Genomic DNA, 14,492 nt, shown 5'->3' on the forward strand with positions numbered 1-14,492 from the left:
TGGCTGTCTGGGGAGGCCTTACAAATAGCTGTGAAAAGAAGAGAAGCGAAAAGCAAAGGAGAAAAGGAAATATATAAGCATCTGAATGCAGAGTTCCAAAGAATAGCAAGAAGAGATAAGAAAGCCTTCTTCAGTGATCAATGCAAAGAAATAGAGGAAAATAACAGAATGGGAAAGACCAGGGATCTCTTCAAGAAAATCAGAGATACCAAAGGAACATTTCATGCAAAGATGGGCTCGATAAAGGACAGAAATGGTATGGACCTAACAGAAGCAGAAGATATTAAGAAGAGATGGCAAGAATACACAGAAGAACTGTACAAAAAAGATCTTCACAACCCAGATAATCACGATGGTGTGATCACTGACCTAGAGCTAGACATCCTGGAATGTGAAGTCAAGTGGGCCTTAGAAAGCATCACTACGAACAAAGCTAGTGGAGGTGATGGAATTCCAGTTGAGCTATTCCAAATCCTGAAAGATGATGCTGTGAAAGTGTTGCACTCAATATGCCAGCAAATTTGGAAAACTCAGCAGTGGCCACAGGACTGGAAAAGGTCAGTTTTCATTCCAGTCCCAAAGAAAGGCAATGCAAAAGAATGCTCAAACTACCGCACAATTGCACTCATCTCACACGCTAGTCAAGTAATGCTCAAAATTCTCCAAGCCAGGCTTCAGCAATATGTGAACTGTGAACTTCCTGATGTTCAAGCTGGTTTTAGAAAAGGCAGAGGAACCAGAGATCAAATTGCCAACATCCGCTGGATCATGGAAAAAGCACTAGAGTTCCAGAAAAACATCTATTTCTGCTTTATTGATTATGCCAAAACCTTTGACTGTGTGGATCACAATAAACTGTGGAAAATTCTGAAAGAGATGGGAATACCAGAACACCTGATCTGCCTCTTGAGAAATTTGTATGCAGGTCAGGAAGCAACAGTTAGAACTGGACATGGAACAACAGACTGGTTCCAATTAGGAAAAGGAGTTCATCAAGGCTGTATATTGTCACCCTGTTTATTTAACTTATATGCAGAGTACATCATGAGAAATGCTGGACTGGAAGAAACACAAGCTGGAGTCAAGATTGCTGGGAGAAATCTCAATAACCTCAGGTATGCAGATGACACCACCCTTCTGGCAGAAAGTGAAGAGGAACTCAAAAGCCTCTTGATGAAAGTGAAAGTGGAGAGTGAAAAAGTTGGCTTAAAACTCAACATTCAGAAAACGAAGATCATGGCATCCAGTCCCACCACTTCATGGGAAATAGATGGGGAAACAGTGGAAACAGTGTCAGACTTTATTTTTCTGGGCTCCAAAATCACTACAGATGGTGACTGCAGCCATGAAATTAAAAGATGCTTACTCCTTAGAAGGAAAGTTATGACCAACCTAGATAGCATATTCAAAAGCAGAGACATTACTTTGCCAACAAAGGTCTGTCTAGTCAAGGCTATGGTTTTTCCTGTGGTCATGTATGGATGTGAGAGTTGGACTGTGAAGAAAGCTGAGTGCCGAAGAATTGATGCTTTTGAACTGTGGTGTTGGAGAAGACTCTTGAGAGTCCCTTGGACTGCAAGGAGATCCAACCAGTCCATTCTGAAGGAGATCAGCCCTGGGATTTCTTTGGAAGGAATGATGCTAAAGCTGAAACTCCAGTACTTTGGCCACCTCATGCGAAGAGTTGACTCATTGGAAAAGACTCTGATGGTGTGAGGGATTGGGGGCAGGAGGAGAAGGGGACGACAGAGGATGAAATGGCTGGATGGCATCACTGACTCGATGGACGTGAGTCTGGGTGAACTCCGGGAGTTGGTGATGGACAGGGAGGCCTGGTGTGCTGCGATTCATGGGGTTGCAAACAGTCGGACACGACTGAGCGATTGATCTGATCTGATCTGATTCTTATTTCTTTTGGTGTTAGACGTGCTTGTAACTTTTCCATTTATTCACCCCAAGCACATTTGTTGGAAAGTCACCAGGTTCCAGGCACTGAGGGAATCCTGAGGACAAATGGGAGCTATATCGGAGCATGACAGACTCATGGAATTTATACATTAAGGATATTTAACTGTAAAACGGGAGACAGGATGGTCTCCTGTTTCCGTGCCATAAAGATACTGCAAACAAAGCCCTGTGAGGTTGGAGCTCTGTATACTTTATATAATTTCTAATTTATATATCAAATTATATTTACATAAATATAATTAATATTTTGAATTCATAAAATAAGTAAAAAGAAAAACCAACTCTTAAAAGCTCATCAAGAGCCATTTCAGGGACCTCCCTGGTGGTCCAGTTAAGCTGCAGAGCTTCCACTGCAAGGGGTGCAGGTTCGATTCCTGGTCAGGGAACTAAGATCCCACATGCTTTGCAGCGTGGCCAAAAAAATTAAAAAAGACAAAAGAAAGAACCACTTCACATTCACTTTTCCCTTACCTCCACCATCTGCACTCGCCCGTGATGCAGCCGGTCTGGCCGGGGGTGGTTTGGCTCATGGTAGATGATGGACATGTGCTGACCCTGTGGAAGACAAATATGAATGTGTTGGTAGCTTGGCCATCATGTTTCAAAGTTTATGGCTGATTTGAGAACAAATGTCTATGGATCTGCTTTACATGAAATGACTGATTCTAAAAAAGTAACTGCGAAATGAACTGACAAGCAAAAGGATTAGTAACACGGAAATGGAATAATAAGACCTAATAGAGTTCATTTTCCCAAATAGGAAACCTTTGTTTCCTAAACTTTCACAAAGGAAAGTTCCTTTGACTAAAAGTGGCTTAGAAAGATGGAAACAATTTTTAAAAATCAATAAACATGCTTTGCAGATAACATGAGGGACCAGTTCCCCTACTGTCTAGGACCAGACAGGGAGCAAGAAAGTGCTTTGGTGGGTGGGTTAGTGGGGAGGGGAAGGAGGGCAGAAGGCTGGCAGGCTGGCTGTGGGCTGTGCAGGTGGCATGGACAGGGTGCTGTGGGGCTGGCACGTGCAGCAGGGCTCACCCCACAGCCCAAGACCCTGCAGGCACCAGCCCCATCACTCAACCTCTGCACGCCGGTCCCCATTACAGAGGCTCTTGAGGGCACAATGGGACAGTCAGCACCCACCACCAGCACCCTCACCCCACACCCACACAGAGGAGGCTCAGCTCTTCTGCTGGGGCACCAAACCCCTAAAGGTTTCATTCACCAGAGCTGGCCTTTCAGAAAGAAGAGCATTATCTGCAATCACTCATTTAATACCTTAATCTAAGAAACATGCCCAATAAGCTTTTAATTTTAGTGGTTTGGAACAAAGCAGCAGAGTATATGCTTTATGAGCCTAAATTACTTTCCAAGTTTGAAGATAAATTAAGAAGAAATTTTGGTCCTCACTTCTCCATGAGCTCCAACAGTTTGCATAATAACAGAGGCAGTAAAACATAGGCATACTAATGGCCTGAATTTGAGATGCTCTGTAAAAAAATAATGAAGCTGATCTACAGCATGTCATAATAGTGTTTTTATTGTGGAACTATTTTTCCTTGGACTTTAAAGTCCTGGGTGCTTCATTTTCAAGATGTTTTGCAAAGGAAGGTTCCTTTGAGTTTTTAAAACAACAGTTCAATACATTTGGGTGCCAGCAGAAACAGAACACAGCACAGCCATGCCTGAACACAAAAAGCTACCAGAATGCGAGGCCGTCAGCTGGCATGAGACATGTGGGGTTTTCCAGGCATCACTTACACAAAATACACCAAGAAGTCCTTCAGGAAGCTGGGATTGCAACACATTAATTACAGCACATGAACCAGAAACACAGTCAAGACCAGGCGATGGCACCCCATCCCATGTTCAAGGTTCTGTACCTTGTAGGGATTCAAAGCAGGATGGTATATCACCCCTGCCCTCCAGGAAATTGCTAGATTGTAGTTCTGGACTGGGTGCCCAGCACATAGCATGCGGGTGTCACTTCTCAAAAAACCAAAAGGGCTCCTCAGTATCTCGTGTTTGTGCTCAGTCGCTTAGTCACAACTCTTTGACAGGCTCCTCTGTTCATGGAATTCTCCAGGCAAGAATAGTGGAGTGGGTCACCACTTCCTCCTCCAAGGGATCTTCCCGACACAGAAATGGAACCTGGGTCTCCTGCATTGGAGGCAGATTCTATACCACTGAGCCACCAGAGAAGCCCATCTCCCCTTAGATTACACTTTTTCTTTTTGACAACAGGGACCACCTGTCCTTCATGAGCCCAGCAATGTAACTTTGCAAAAAGGGAAGTCTCAAAACCATTTGTGCAATGAAATTGAATGACAGATACATAAAATAAGTTTACGATGAGGCAATGATTGTGAGAAGCCAGGAGGGAGATGGTTAAGTTCTTGGGAGGGAAGAAAAGAAAAACGACTCGGGGCTGGGATGGTCAAGCACCCAGGATCTGGAAGAGGTGCTAGATGCTCTCAACTTCCCTTTGAGTTTCTACAAAATACTGGAAACGACTTAATCCAGACTTCTGGTTAGGCCACTTATCAAGATGTCCTAGGACTTACTTGCCTGGTAGCTCAGTGGTGAGGAGTCCGCCTGCCAATGCAGGAGACATGGGTTCAAACCCTGATCCAGGAAGACCCCACATGCTGCAGAACTACTAGGCCTGTGAGCCACAACTAGAGCCGGGGAGCTGCAACTGCAGAGCCCACATGCCCCAGAGCCTGCGCTCAGCAAGAAGAGAAGCCCCTGAATCACAAGCAAGAGTAGCCCCCGCTCGACTCAACTAGACAAAAGCCCGAGCAGCAGCGAAGGTCCAGCGCAGCCAAGAAATATGTAAATAAAGTTATTTTTTAAGAAGTGATGTCCTAAAACCAGAATGGCACCAGCTGCAACTGCCACTTCCTGTCACTTGGCTTGTGCTCTGATACCTACAATGAGCTGCACATCCGGCTTCTTTTCCAGAGGAACCATGTCAGCAGGTAGTCCAAACGACTTGATCTGGTAAGTGAGGTAGCCACCATAAGAGGAAACCTAAAATTGAAATAACAGCATTAATAGCACAAGCATTGCAACACACCATGGCCACATCAGTTTGTCTATGAAGTACACTGGCACAGAGCTCTGGGAAGATACACTATCAGCCCCTTAACAGCAGTCATTTCTACAGAGTGGAATTGAAGATGGTATTTTAGCTCTCTACTTTATACCATTTTATATTGATTAAAATGTTTAATGTGAAGATGATTGAGTTTTACAAGCAAGAGGATACTTCCCTTAAAAAGAAAAATAATAGTCACACAGAAACAAATAAGATCCTTTTATTCTAGATGGCTACTAAACCACAGTTATTCTAAGAAATCTAGGCCACTGCTTTTCTATTTAGCTGAGAGAACTGGTTAATATCTATCAGCTACAAGATGAACTTCCAAAAATAAACTAAAAAACACTTCCCCTGAGCACAGATGGTGACTGTTTCCTAAGTGATTCTGCATTCTCTTGGGCGCATGAACCATGTCCATCTGTGTGTGTGTGTGTGCTACGTCACTTCACACAAGTCCGAGTCTTTGCGACCCTGTGGACTGTGGCCCACCATGTTCCTCTGTCCATGGAATCCTCCAGGCAAGAACACTGGAGTGGGTTGCCATATCCTCTGCTAGGGGATCTTCCAACCCAGCGATTGAACCCATGTCTACGGTAGCTCCTGTACCGAGGGCAGATTCGTTACCGCTGACCCACTGGGGAAGCCCATGGCCGACCGTACCGCCAGGTATATGGACCGCCTCTCAGTGCTGCATTAGCAGCATGATGGTAACAGAGATGAGGAAGTGAATGATCAGGGTTTTCTGGACAGCATCTTTCTGAACAGACTTTACATCTGGTCCTGACATCTCTCCCCATTAAAGTAAAAACTGATAAAGAAGGAATGAGTGACTGAGGGATGAAAATCAGAGGCAACGTCACCTCAGGGCAGGTAGACAAAGTACCTTACTGAGATGCAAATAAACTGGAGCAGGGACGTGGGGCAGCCCTGACTCCCAGTCCACTGAAGTTCTTCCCTAGAACCTACAGCCTACACAGCTTCACCTAGTTATGACCAAAGAGCCTGGAAGTACTCAAGATAACATCTTGAATTCTCCTTTGAGAGTAAGGATTGCTTTTTTGATGGGCTGACATCATTTGTTTTTCACTTTTTATTTTATATTGGAGTACAGGTGATCAAAACGTTGTGTTAGTTTCAGCTGTACAGCAAAGTGATTAAGTTATATATATACATCCATCTATTCTTTTCAAATTCTCTTCCCATTTAGGTTGCTACATAATATTGAGGAGAGTTCCCTATGCTATACAGGAGGTCCTTGTTGGTTATCTATTGATATTTTAAATACAGAAGTTGGAACACATCAATTGAAAACTCCTGATCTATCCCCCTCCCCAGCCCCTTCCCTCTACTCATAACCCTGAGTTCATTCTCTAAGCCTGAGTCTGCTTCTGTTTTCTAAGTCCATTTGCATCATCTTTTTAGATTCTGCATATAAGCAATATTATATGATATTTGTCGGTCTCTGTCTGACTTATTTCACTCCATACAACAATTTCAAGGTCCTTCTGTGGCATTATTTCATTCTTTTGAATGGCTGAGTGATATTCCGTTGTATATATGCACCACATCTTCTTTATCCATTCACCTGTCAATGGACATTGAGGTTGCTTCCACTGTCTTGGCTATTGTAAACAGTAATTAATGAATATTGGGGTGTGTGTATCTTTTTGGATCATGTTTTTCTCTGGAAAAACATGCCCAGGAGTGAGACTGCAAGGTCATATGGTAACTTTATTTTTACAGTTTTTAAAGGAATTTAAGGTTTTAAAAATAGGTCTACATATTCTTTCATACTCCTGTCTTCTAGAGGTGGAGCTTAATTCTCCTCCCAGAGTATAGGCTGGGCTTAGTGACTGTGTTCTAGAGAACAGAATATAGCAGAAACTAGAGTGTGTCTTTTCTGAAATTAGGTTACAAAAATATTGTTTCTTCTCTCATTTGCTTTGGTGGAAGCCAACTGTAGTATCATGAGGACCCTCACACATCTATGGAGGGCCTCACTTGAACAGGAACTGAAGCCACCACCAACAGCCAGCCAAGGACAGAGGCCGGCTGACAGCCACACCAGCGAGCGTGGACATGGGTCCTCCAGGCCCAAATGACTGCATCCCAGGCTGACGTCTTGACCACAACCTCATGAGAGACCCTGAGCCACCGTGATCCATGGAAACTAGCCGAGATAACAATGGTCTGCTGCTTTAAGCTGCAAAGTCTGTGGGTCGTCCGTCACCCAGGACGAGATGACCAGTAAGTACAGGGCTCGCCCTGTGGATGTGAAGAGGCATGTCACGAGAGGGAGAAGCGGGATTATGTGAGAAGAGCAATGTTCCCCACACTCAGTGGTCAGCACTCACAGCCCTTCAACCCAAAGACAGCGTCAGAGGGCTCAGGCTGAGAAGACCCGAGTATCTAGTCATTCTAGATGTGAAAGCATGGCATCATATGGCCGGGGCTCTGTGAAATCTCCCTCTTCTCCAAAGCTCTATCCTGGGCCCCCAGGAGCATGTGTCCCCAGAGGATGTTTCTATGGGAGGCTCATACTTCTGTCCTTATAAATGAGTGTAGGTGGCCTGATCCTGGAATGCTAATTTATGCAACAAAGGAAAAGCAACTTGTTTATAAGCTTCCTGAGGAGCATCTAACCACGTCACTCACTATTTCCCAATTTATTCCTCTCCCCCGCACCCTGTCCCCTTTGGTAACGATAAGCTTGTGTTCTACATCTGTGACATATACACACTACAGCATATAAAATATGTAACAATAAGGACCTACTGTAGAGCACAGGGAACTCTACTCGATACTCTGTAATGACCTATATGTGAAAGAATCCAAAAAAGAGTGGATAGCAGATTTACTTTGCTGGACAGCAGAAACTAACACAACATTGTAAATCAACTGTACCCCAATAATTTTTTTTTTTAAAGAAAGAATTTACTCATAACCACACATGACTCTATTAATGAAAGCTGTGCTGTCGCTGGTTCCTGGGCTTCTTTTAATAAGCTCATGAGTCACTTTGCAGCTTTTGTGTTCCTGACAAGGGGCCTTTCTTCTGCTTTAAAACAAAGAATTCTCAGCACTGGCATTTAAAAGCATACATGTGCCATTCGCAGCAGGTATTATTTAAATGGGTTATTTCCATGGAGGAAAATTCTTTGGCATTAAGCGAAAACCAAGAACAACCTGATGCGTTATTCCTTTGCTGGTGAGCAATGCGTGTGGGGCCCCTGAGATACGGACACCTTCAGTCCCTCCATCATCTGCATTTGTGATTAACCCATGCGAGCTCAGTCACTCAGTTGTGTCCGACCCTTTGAGATCCTATGGACTGTAGGCCGCCAGGCTCCTCTGCCAATGAGGTTCTCTAAGCAAGAATAATGGAGAGGGTTGCTCTTTCCTCCTCCAGGAGATCTTCCTGACCCAGGGATAGAACCCAAGTCTCCTGAGTCTCCTGTATTGGCAGGAGGATTCTTTACCACTGAGCCATGTGGGAAGCCCGTGATTAACCTAAGGTCTCCAATTTTAGTAATCTGAACTTCTGGAACTTTCCTTCCCAACATCTGGTTAATGATGCCCAGGTAGTGATGGAGGAAGTCCAGCAAGGGCACGGGAGAACAGCAGGATGTGGTTACCTTGTCCCCCAGGTAGGAAGGCGGGGCGACCCAGGACGCGCTATGGACCGTGGCGGGCAGTTCCTGGAGGTCAGCCACCACACTGCTGCTGCCGGGGTTGAAGGAGACGGGGATGTCCACTCCGTCTGCTGTCTGCAGGCGCCAGCCCATCATGTCCACAAGCTGAAACACAGAGGCAAGGCATGGAACCACGTGCCCGTGGCTCCTCTGGTGATGGCTGAATCTTGAAGAGCAGAAAGAGCCGCGGGGCAGCCACCTTGCTGCAAAGGCCTCCCTCGGGTGTCTCCTCGTCTCTGATTCCCGCTCAGCCCCCAACTGACCCATTGAGACTAGGAATTCTCAAAGGATAGTGGCCATATGTACGTGGGATTTATCCTTTAGCCCTGAGCACATCCTGACATTTAGTAGGTGTCCAATAACTGTTCGAATAATATGCAAATAAGGGTGTGGATCATAACTAGGATTGTGGGCGCATTTTAATGGTGAGCTCCTCAGAGAGAAAATGTGATGTGAAGTACAGTGGCCTGCTGTCGTTGTTTTTCTCTAAATGGAGCATCAGAATTAAATACTCCCCTGATCACAAAGGAAGCCAGGAGTTAAATTATGAGGGGAAGAAAAAGAAGGAGCTGACAAGGCATAGATGTGGAATAATGCTTCGGGGGTCCCCTGGGGATAAGAAGAGGAGCCTTTAGGGTGGATTTACAAAATAACTTTCTCCCCCCACTACAAGCTTGTGCTCCTTTCAGGAGGCAAGCAGTAAAACAGATACAAAAATCTTTCTTTGAACATTTGTTGGACATAATGCATGACTCACTCCATAGGGTCACAAAACAGTCGGACACAACTTAGCGACTAAACAACAACAACAAATACACGACTCACACAAGCAAGCAAGCGTGGGATCACGGAGGCAACACAAGCTTTAGCTTTCTGGAGTTGATTTTAAGAGTGACCAAAGACAAGATGTGGTAAAACAGGTGAGAAGGAAAGTAAAACAGGAAGATAAGCAGATAAGAAGTAAGGGAGGAGAACAAGCAACTCTAATGAGTGTTTATTGAGCAACTACTACATTTCAGATCCTGCTCACGGCGCTGGGATTCTATCAAGGAGGTTACACGCAAGTGGTGAAAGAAGAGAGATAATAAGCATTAGAACTGTGATGCACGCTATGAAGTCCACAGAGAAAGGCGAGGTCACAGAGTCAGCGAGTGGTGACGGGAGGCTTCTCCGAGCACTGGGACACATGAGCAGAGACCTGATGAGGGGTGTGAGCTGAGGGACATGAGGACATCTGGGGACAGAACGCTGCAGGCTAACGACAGTGAGCATAGGGCTTAACATTCTAACCCAGCAGGATGCAAAACCTCCATGACTCTTCACTTCTCATGCCAGTGCATTACTTTCTCATTTTTTTCTTTTATGCGTGCTCATGCTCAGTCATGTCCGACTCTTTGCGACCCCACAGACTGCAGCCCACTGGGCTCATCTGTCCATGGAACTCTCCAGGCAAGAATACTGGAGTGGGTTGCCACTTCCTACTCCAGGGGATCTTCCCAACCCAGGAACTGAACTCACGTCTCCTGTTCTGCAGGCAGATTCTTTACCATGGTGCCACCTGGGAACCCCTCACTTCCTCATTTAGAAGTGCTAAAGAAAAACAGAAGGACTCTGATGCCCTGCGTACCTTAGCCCTTCTCTTATGTGTGCTGTGACAGTGATGACTGGCTCCGAAACAAAAGCAGCTGGTACAACCCTTGGGATTCGCTGGGTCCAGGTAGAATGACCCTTCCCGACACATGTTGCATTCTGTGCCTTGCACGTTTTCCTATCAAAGAAAACCACGAGAGAAGAGATAATTCCTTCTGAAGGGTCTCTGACTGAAGAGAGCTACACGCACAAATTAAGTACCAACATAAGACAATGGGACATGGATGGTAATAAAACACTCAAAGTTATATGACTGTTCAACTGTTCTACCACATTAACTATTTAAATTTTATACCGCATACAAATGGAAGAGAGGATTTCCTAAATTTCATCAGATACCCTTTAGCATCTTGAAGGTAGAAAAACAGCACCAAAAAGTTCACAATGTGGGGGAGACCGGTTCATCCCACTTATAACCACTTTAGAGCATCTGCTGGGATTGGGGAGTCCATCTGTCATTGGCAGAACACCGTGGAGCAGAGATGATGAACCTGGGGTCCACGGGACAGGAATAGGCTTCAGGGAAACCCATGAACCTCTTCAAATTATAGACAAAAGTTTGTGCCGATTTTTCTGGAGACCATTTGTGTCATCAGATTCTTAAGGAGGTCTGTAGACCCTCCAAAGGACAAGAGCAGTGAGGCTGGGATGGCTTCTAACTGTTTCTACCCAATGAGCTCAGTTCAGTCACTTAGTTGTGTCTGACTCCTTGTGACCCCATGGACTGCAGCATGCCAGGCTTCCCTGTCCCTCACCAACTGCCGAAGCCTGCTCAAATTCATTTCCATTGAGTCAGTGATGCCATCTAACCATCTCATCCTCTGTCATCCCCTTCTCCTGCCTTCAATCTTTCCCAGCATCATTGATCATGGGTCAGTCTCATTTCCCACAGATTTTTATACAATGACTCAGCATGAAGACCCTCCACTCTAGCCGGTGGCCCATATCCCCAGCATTGCACATTCCATCTTACCTTGCAGAGACATGCCCCGGTGCCTGGGTCACAGACTCCCGGCTCGGTCCCATCTCTGCTGCAGTGGCAGGGGAGGCACTCAGGAAAGCGGTAGAAGCCGGGAGCGCACCGGTCACACTGCCGCCCTGTGATCCTGGGCCTGCATCTGTGCGCAAGGAAAGGAAGCAAAAGTCTTCAGCACCTTTGTACACACAGTTCTAAAGCCGACCTGCACTGCCGCAGAGAAGTTGCTTGTCAGAAGCCAGTTCAGGGACTTTCCCGGCGGTCTAGTGGTTAAAACTTCACCTTCCAATGCAGGAGATTCGGGTTCGATCCCTGGTCGGGGAACTAAGATCCCACATGCCACGAAGCAACTAAGCCTGCTCACCACAACTACTGAGCCACAACTAGGGAGCCTGTGCACTGCAAGGAAAGATCCCGCATGATGCAATGAAGATCCTGTGTGCTGCAACTGAGACCCAACGCACATAAATAAATAAATATATATATATATATTTTTAAAGCCAGTTAAGTAGACCCAGAGCCTACCCACAGGTGCCAGTGTCCAAGCAGAATGGGGAAAAGCAGATACAAGGCACTCACACAAAGCAGCTCCAAGTGACCATCATCCTAATGGAAAATGGGTCAAAAGATACACACTTTCAGTTATAAAGTAACCAAGTCCTGGGATGTCATGTACAGCACAGCAACTATAGTTAATGATGCCATATTGCACTTCTGCAAGTTGCTAAGAGAGTAAATCTTAAAAATTCTAATCACAAGAAAAAAATTTGTAAGTATTTACGATCATGGGTGATAACTAGATTTACTATGGTGACCATTTCACAATAGACACAAATATCGAATCACTATGTTTACATTTGAAACTAACTAATATAAGGTTACATGCCAGTTATACCTTAACTGAAAACAAAAAGCAGTGAGCATTATGGATGATGACTTGGGCCAGGCTTGGTACTAGGCTCGGGGGTGAAGAAAGGACAGACTCCCTGGGCCTGAGAGCTCCCAGGGTGAATGTTAGGTGGGAATGTGAATATACACATGGGGTCTACAAAGAGGTCAGAAGGCCTGCACAGACCCAGCCTCCCTGGGGGAAGGTGATGCCTGAGCTGAGTGTAAAAGGACAAGTGTCCTGGGGTAGAAGGTGGGGCAGGGATTCCAGAGAGCAAGAATGGGGGACATGGCCCAGCGTGTGCAGGGAACACAGCAGGGAGCTCCTGGAGCAGGGGTGCAAGTGAGGATGCTGAGCCATGAGCCTGGAAAGGCGGGAGTCTCCTCCCTCCAGGAGACTGAGTCTGTTGGCTTCTGACCCCCGTGTAGACCCCACGTGTATACTGTTCACATTCCCACCTAACACTTATCTTGGGAGCTTGCAGGCCCAGGGCCTCTGTCCTTCCCTCACCCCAGACCCTACTCCCAAGCCTGACCCCAGTCACCATGCATGATGGAGAGCCTGGGGAGGCGGGAGGGGGTCAGCTTACCGGGACAGAGGGGCTGGCCGCTGTGACACTGTGCCGGAGCCCTGGGGCGGGGCTGAGCCCTGCACACTGAGGGCAGACTGGCCAGCGTTCTGATCAGCTCTCACATGACTTAGAGACAGCGTCTCAGCAAGTTACCCAGCTTCTCAAGGCTTCGTTCTCCCTCCGTGAGAGAGAGGGGAGGCAGTGGTGGAGACGCCAGGCAGTGCCGGCAGCTGGCCAGTTCTCAAATGGGGGTCGTCATCTTGAAAAGCGTTCAGAGAGGAAGAAGGACAGGTGGCTGTGTGTGTCAAGGACTGAGCTGAGGGCAGCTCTGAGGTGGGGAGACAGGGGCAGAGTGAGGGCAGAGGTATTTGGGACAGAGAGGGGGCGATGGGTCCCAAGCTATTTCAGGGTGAGGATGCTGGGGCTCGTCGTGGTCTGGGTGGGGGGACAGAAGAGGGAGACAGCAAGGAGGGCTCCCCGTTGTCCAGCTGAGTGACGGGAGACACTGGAGCAGGTGGGGAGGACGGCAACGGCCTGCGTGGGGCTGGGTGCCCAGGCGGCTGCGGGCAGCTCTGAGCACAAGGCTGGTGGGAAAGCACTAGCAGCTTCTCAGGACTGAGCGACCCCGCTCTGCGGTGTGAGGACGGGAGCAGCAGCTCGGTCACTGAGCTCCACAGCCGCCGCCTGCTACATCTACACGCTCAGCCTTGCTTGTGGGTCTAAAGAAACTATTAGGAAATCTGCTTTCCACGAGATGATTGGGGGACAACCTGATATGAAATATTTTGTCATTAACTTGCTACCAAATGTAAACTTTCACCTATCTCTTAATATGTATTAAAATATCTCATGCCAGAATAAAGAAGATGTGGTATCTATATACAATGGACTGCTACTCAGCCATAAAAAAGAATGAAATCCTGTCATCTACAGCAACATGGAGCGACTTGAAGGGTAATTATACTGAGTGAAATAAGTCAGACAGAGAAAGATATACTGCATGATCTTACTTATGTGTGGAATCTAAAAAATACAATGAATGGTGAATATAACAAAAAGAAGCAGACTCACAGATATAGAGAACAAACTTGTGCTTATCAGTGGGAAGAGGGAAGTTCGGGGCAACACAGGGGGAGAGGAGTAAGAGGTATAAACTATGAGGTATAAAATAAACCTCAAGAATATATTTATTGTACAATACAGGGAATATAACTAACATTTTATAATAACTGTAAATAGAGTATAACTTTTAAAATTGTGAATCACTATATTGTATACCTGTAGCTTATATAATATTGTCCTCAATTATACTTCAGTTAAAAAAAAAAATCTCACCCCAGAAAGTGAAAGTGTTACTTGCTCAGTTGTGTCCGACTCTTTGCGACCCCATGGACTGTAGCCCACCAAGCTCCTTTGTCCATGGAGTTCTCTAGGCAAGAATACTGGAGGGGGTAGCCATTTCCTTCTCCAGGGGATCTTCCCAATCCAGGAATCGAACATGGGTCTCCTACATTGCAGGCAGATTCCTTACCATCTGAGCCACCAGGGAAGCCCAAAGGACCACCCCAGAAACCACCCCAAAAAAGATAAATACAACTTTATATTCCAGTAAGTTTGCCTTAGACAAACAAGTACTCTTGGTG

The 14,492-nt window shown here is 46.0% G+C and overlaps 1 protein-coding gene across 1 annotated transcript in view; it reads right to left on the reverse strand.

Moving 5' to 3' along the window:
• Positions 1 to 14,492, reverse strand: part of LAMA3 (laminin subunit alpha 3) — a 250,109-nt gene that overhangs the window by 88,944 nt on the left and 146,673 nt on the right. Inside the window, exons 33-37 of the mRNA XM_027525882.1 lie at positions 11,387 to 11,531; positions 10,391 to 10,531; positions 8,707 to 8,868; positions 4,903 to 5,001; positions 2,440 to 2,523 (exon numbers count right to left, since the gene is read on the reverse strand). Of these exons, the coding sequence (XP_027381683.1) occupies positions 2,440 to 2,523; positions 4,903 to 5,001; positions 8,707 to 8,868; positions 10,391 to 10,531; positions 11,387 to 11,531 (631 nt within the window). The remainder of the gene's footprint in view (positions 1 to 2,439; positions 2,524 to 4,902; positions 5,002 to 8,706; positions 8,869 to 10,390; positions 10,532 to 11,386; positions 11,532 to 14,492) is intronic.

This window comes from Bos indicus x Bos taurus, chromosome 24 (assembly GCF_003369695.1).
Source record: "Bos indicus x Bos taurus breed Angus x Brahman F1 hybrid chromosome 24, Bos_hybrid_MaternalHap_v2.0, whole genome shotgun sequence".
In the NCBI taxonomy this organism is placed as follows: domain Eukaryota; kingdom Metazoa; phylum Chordata; class Mammalia; order Artiodactyla; family Bovidae; genus Bos; species Bos indicus x Bos taurus.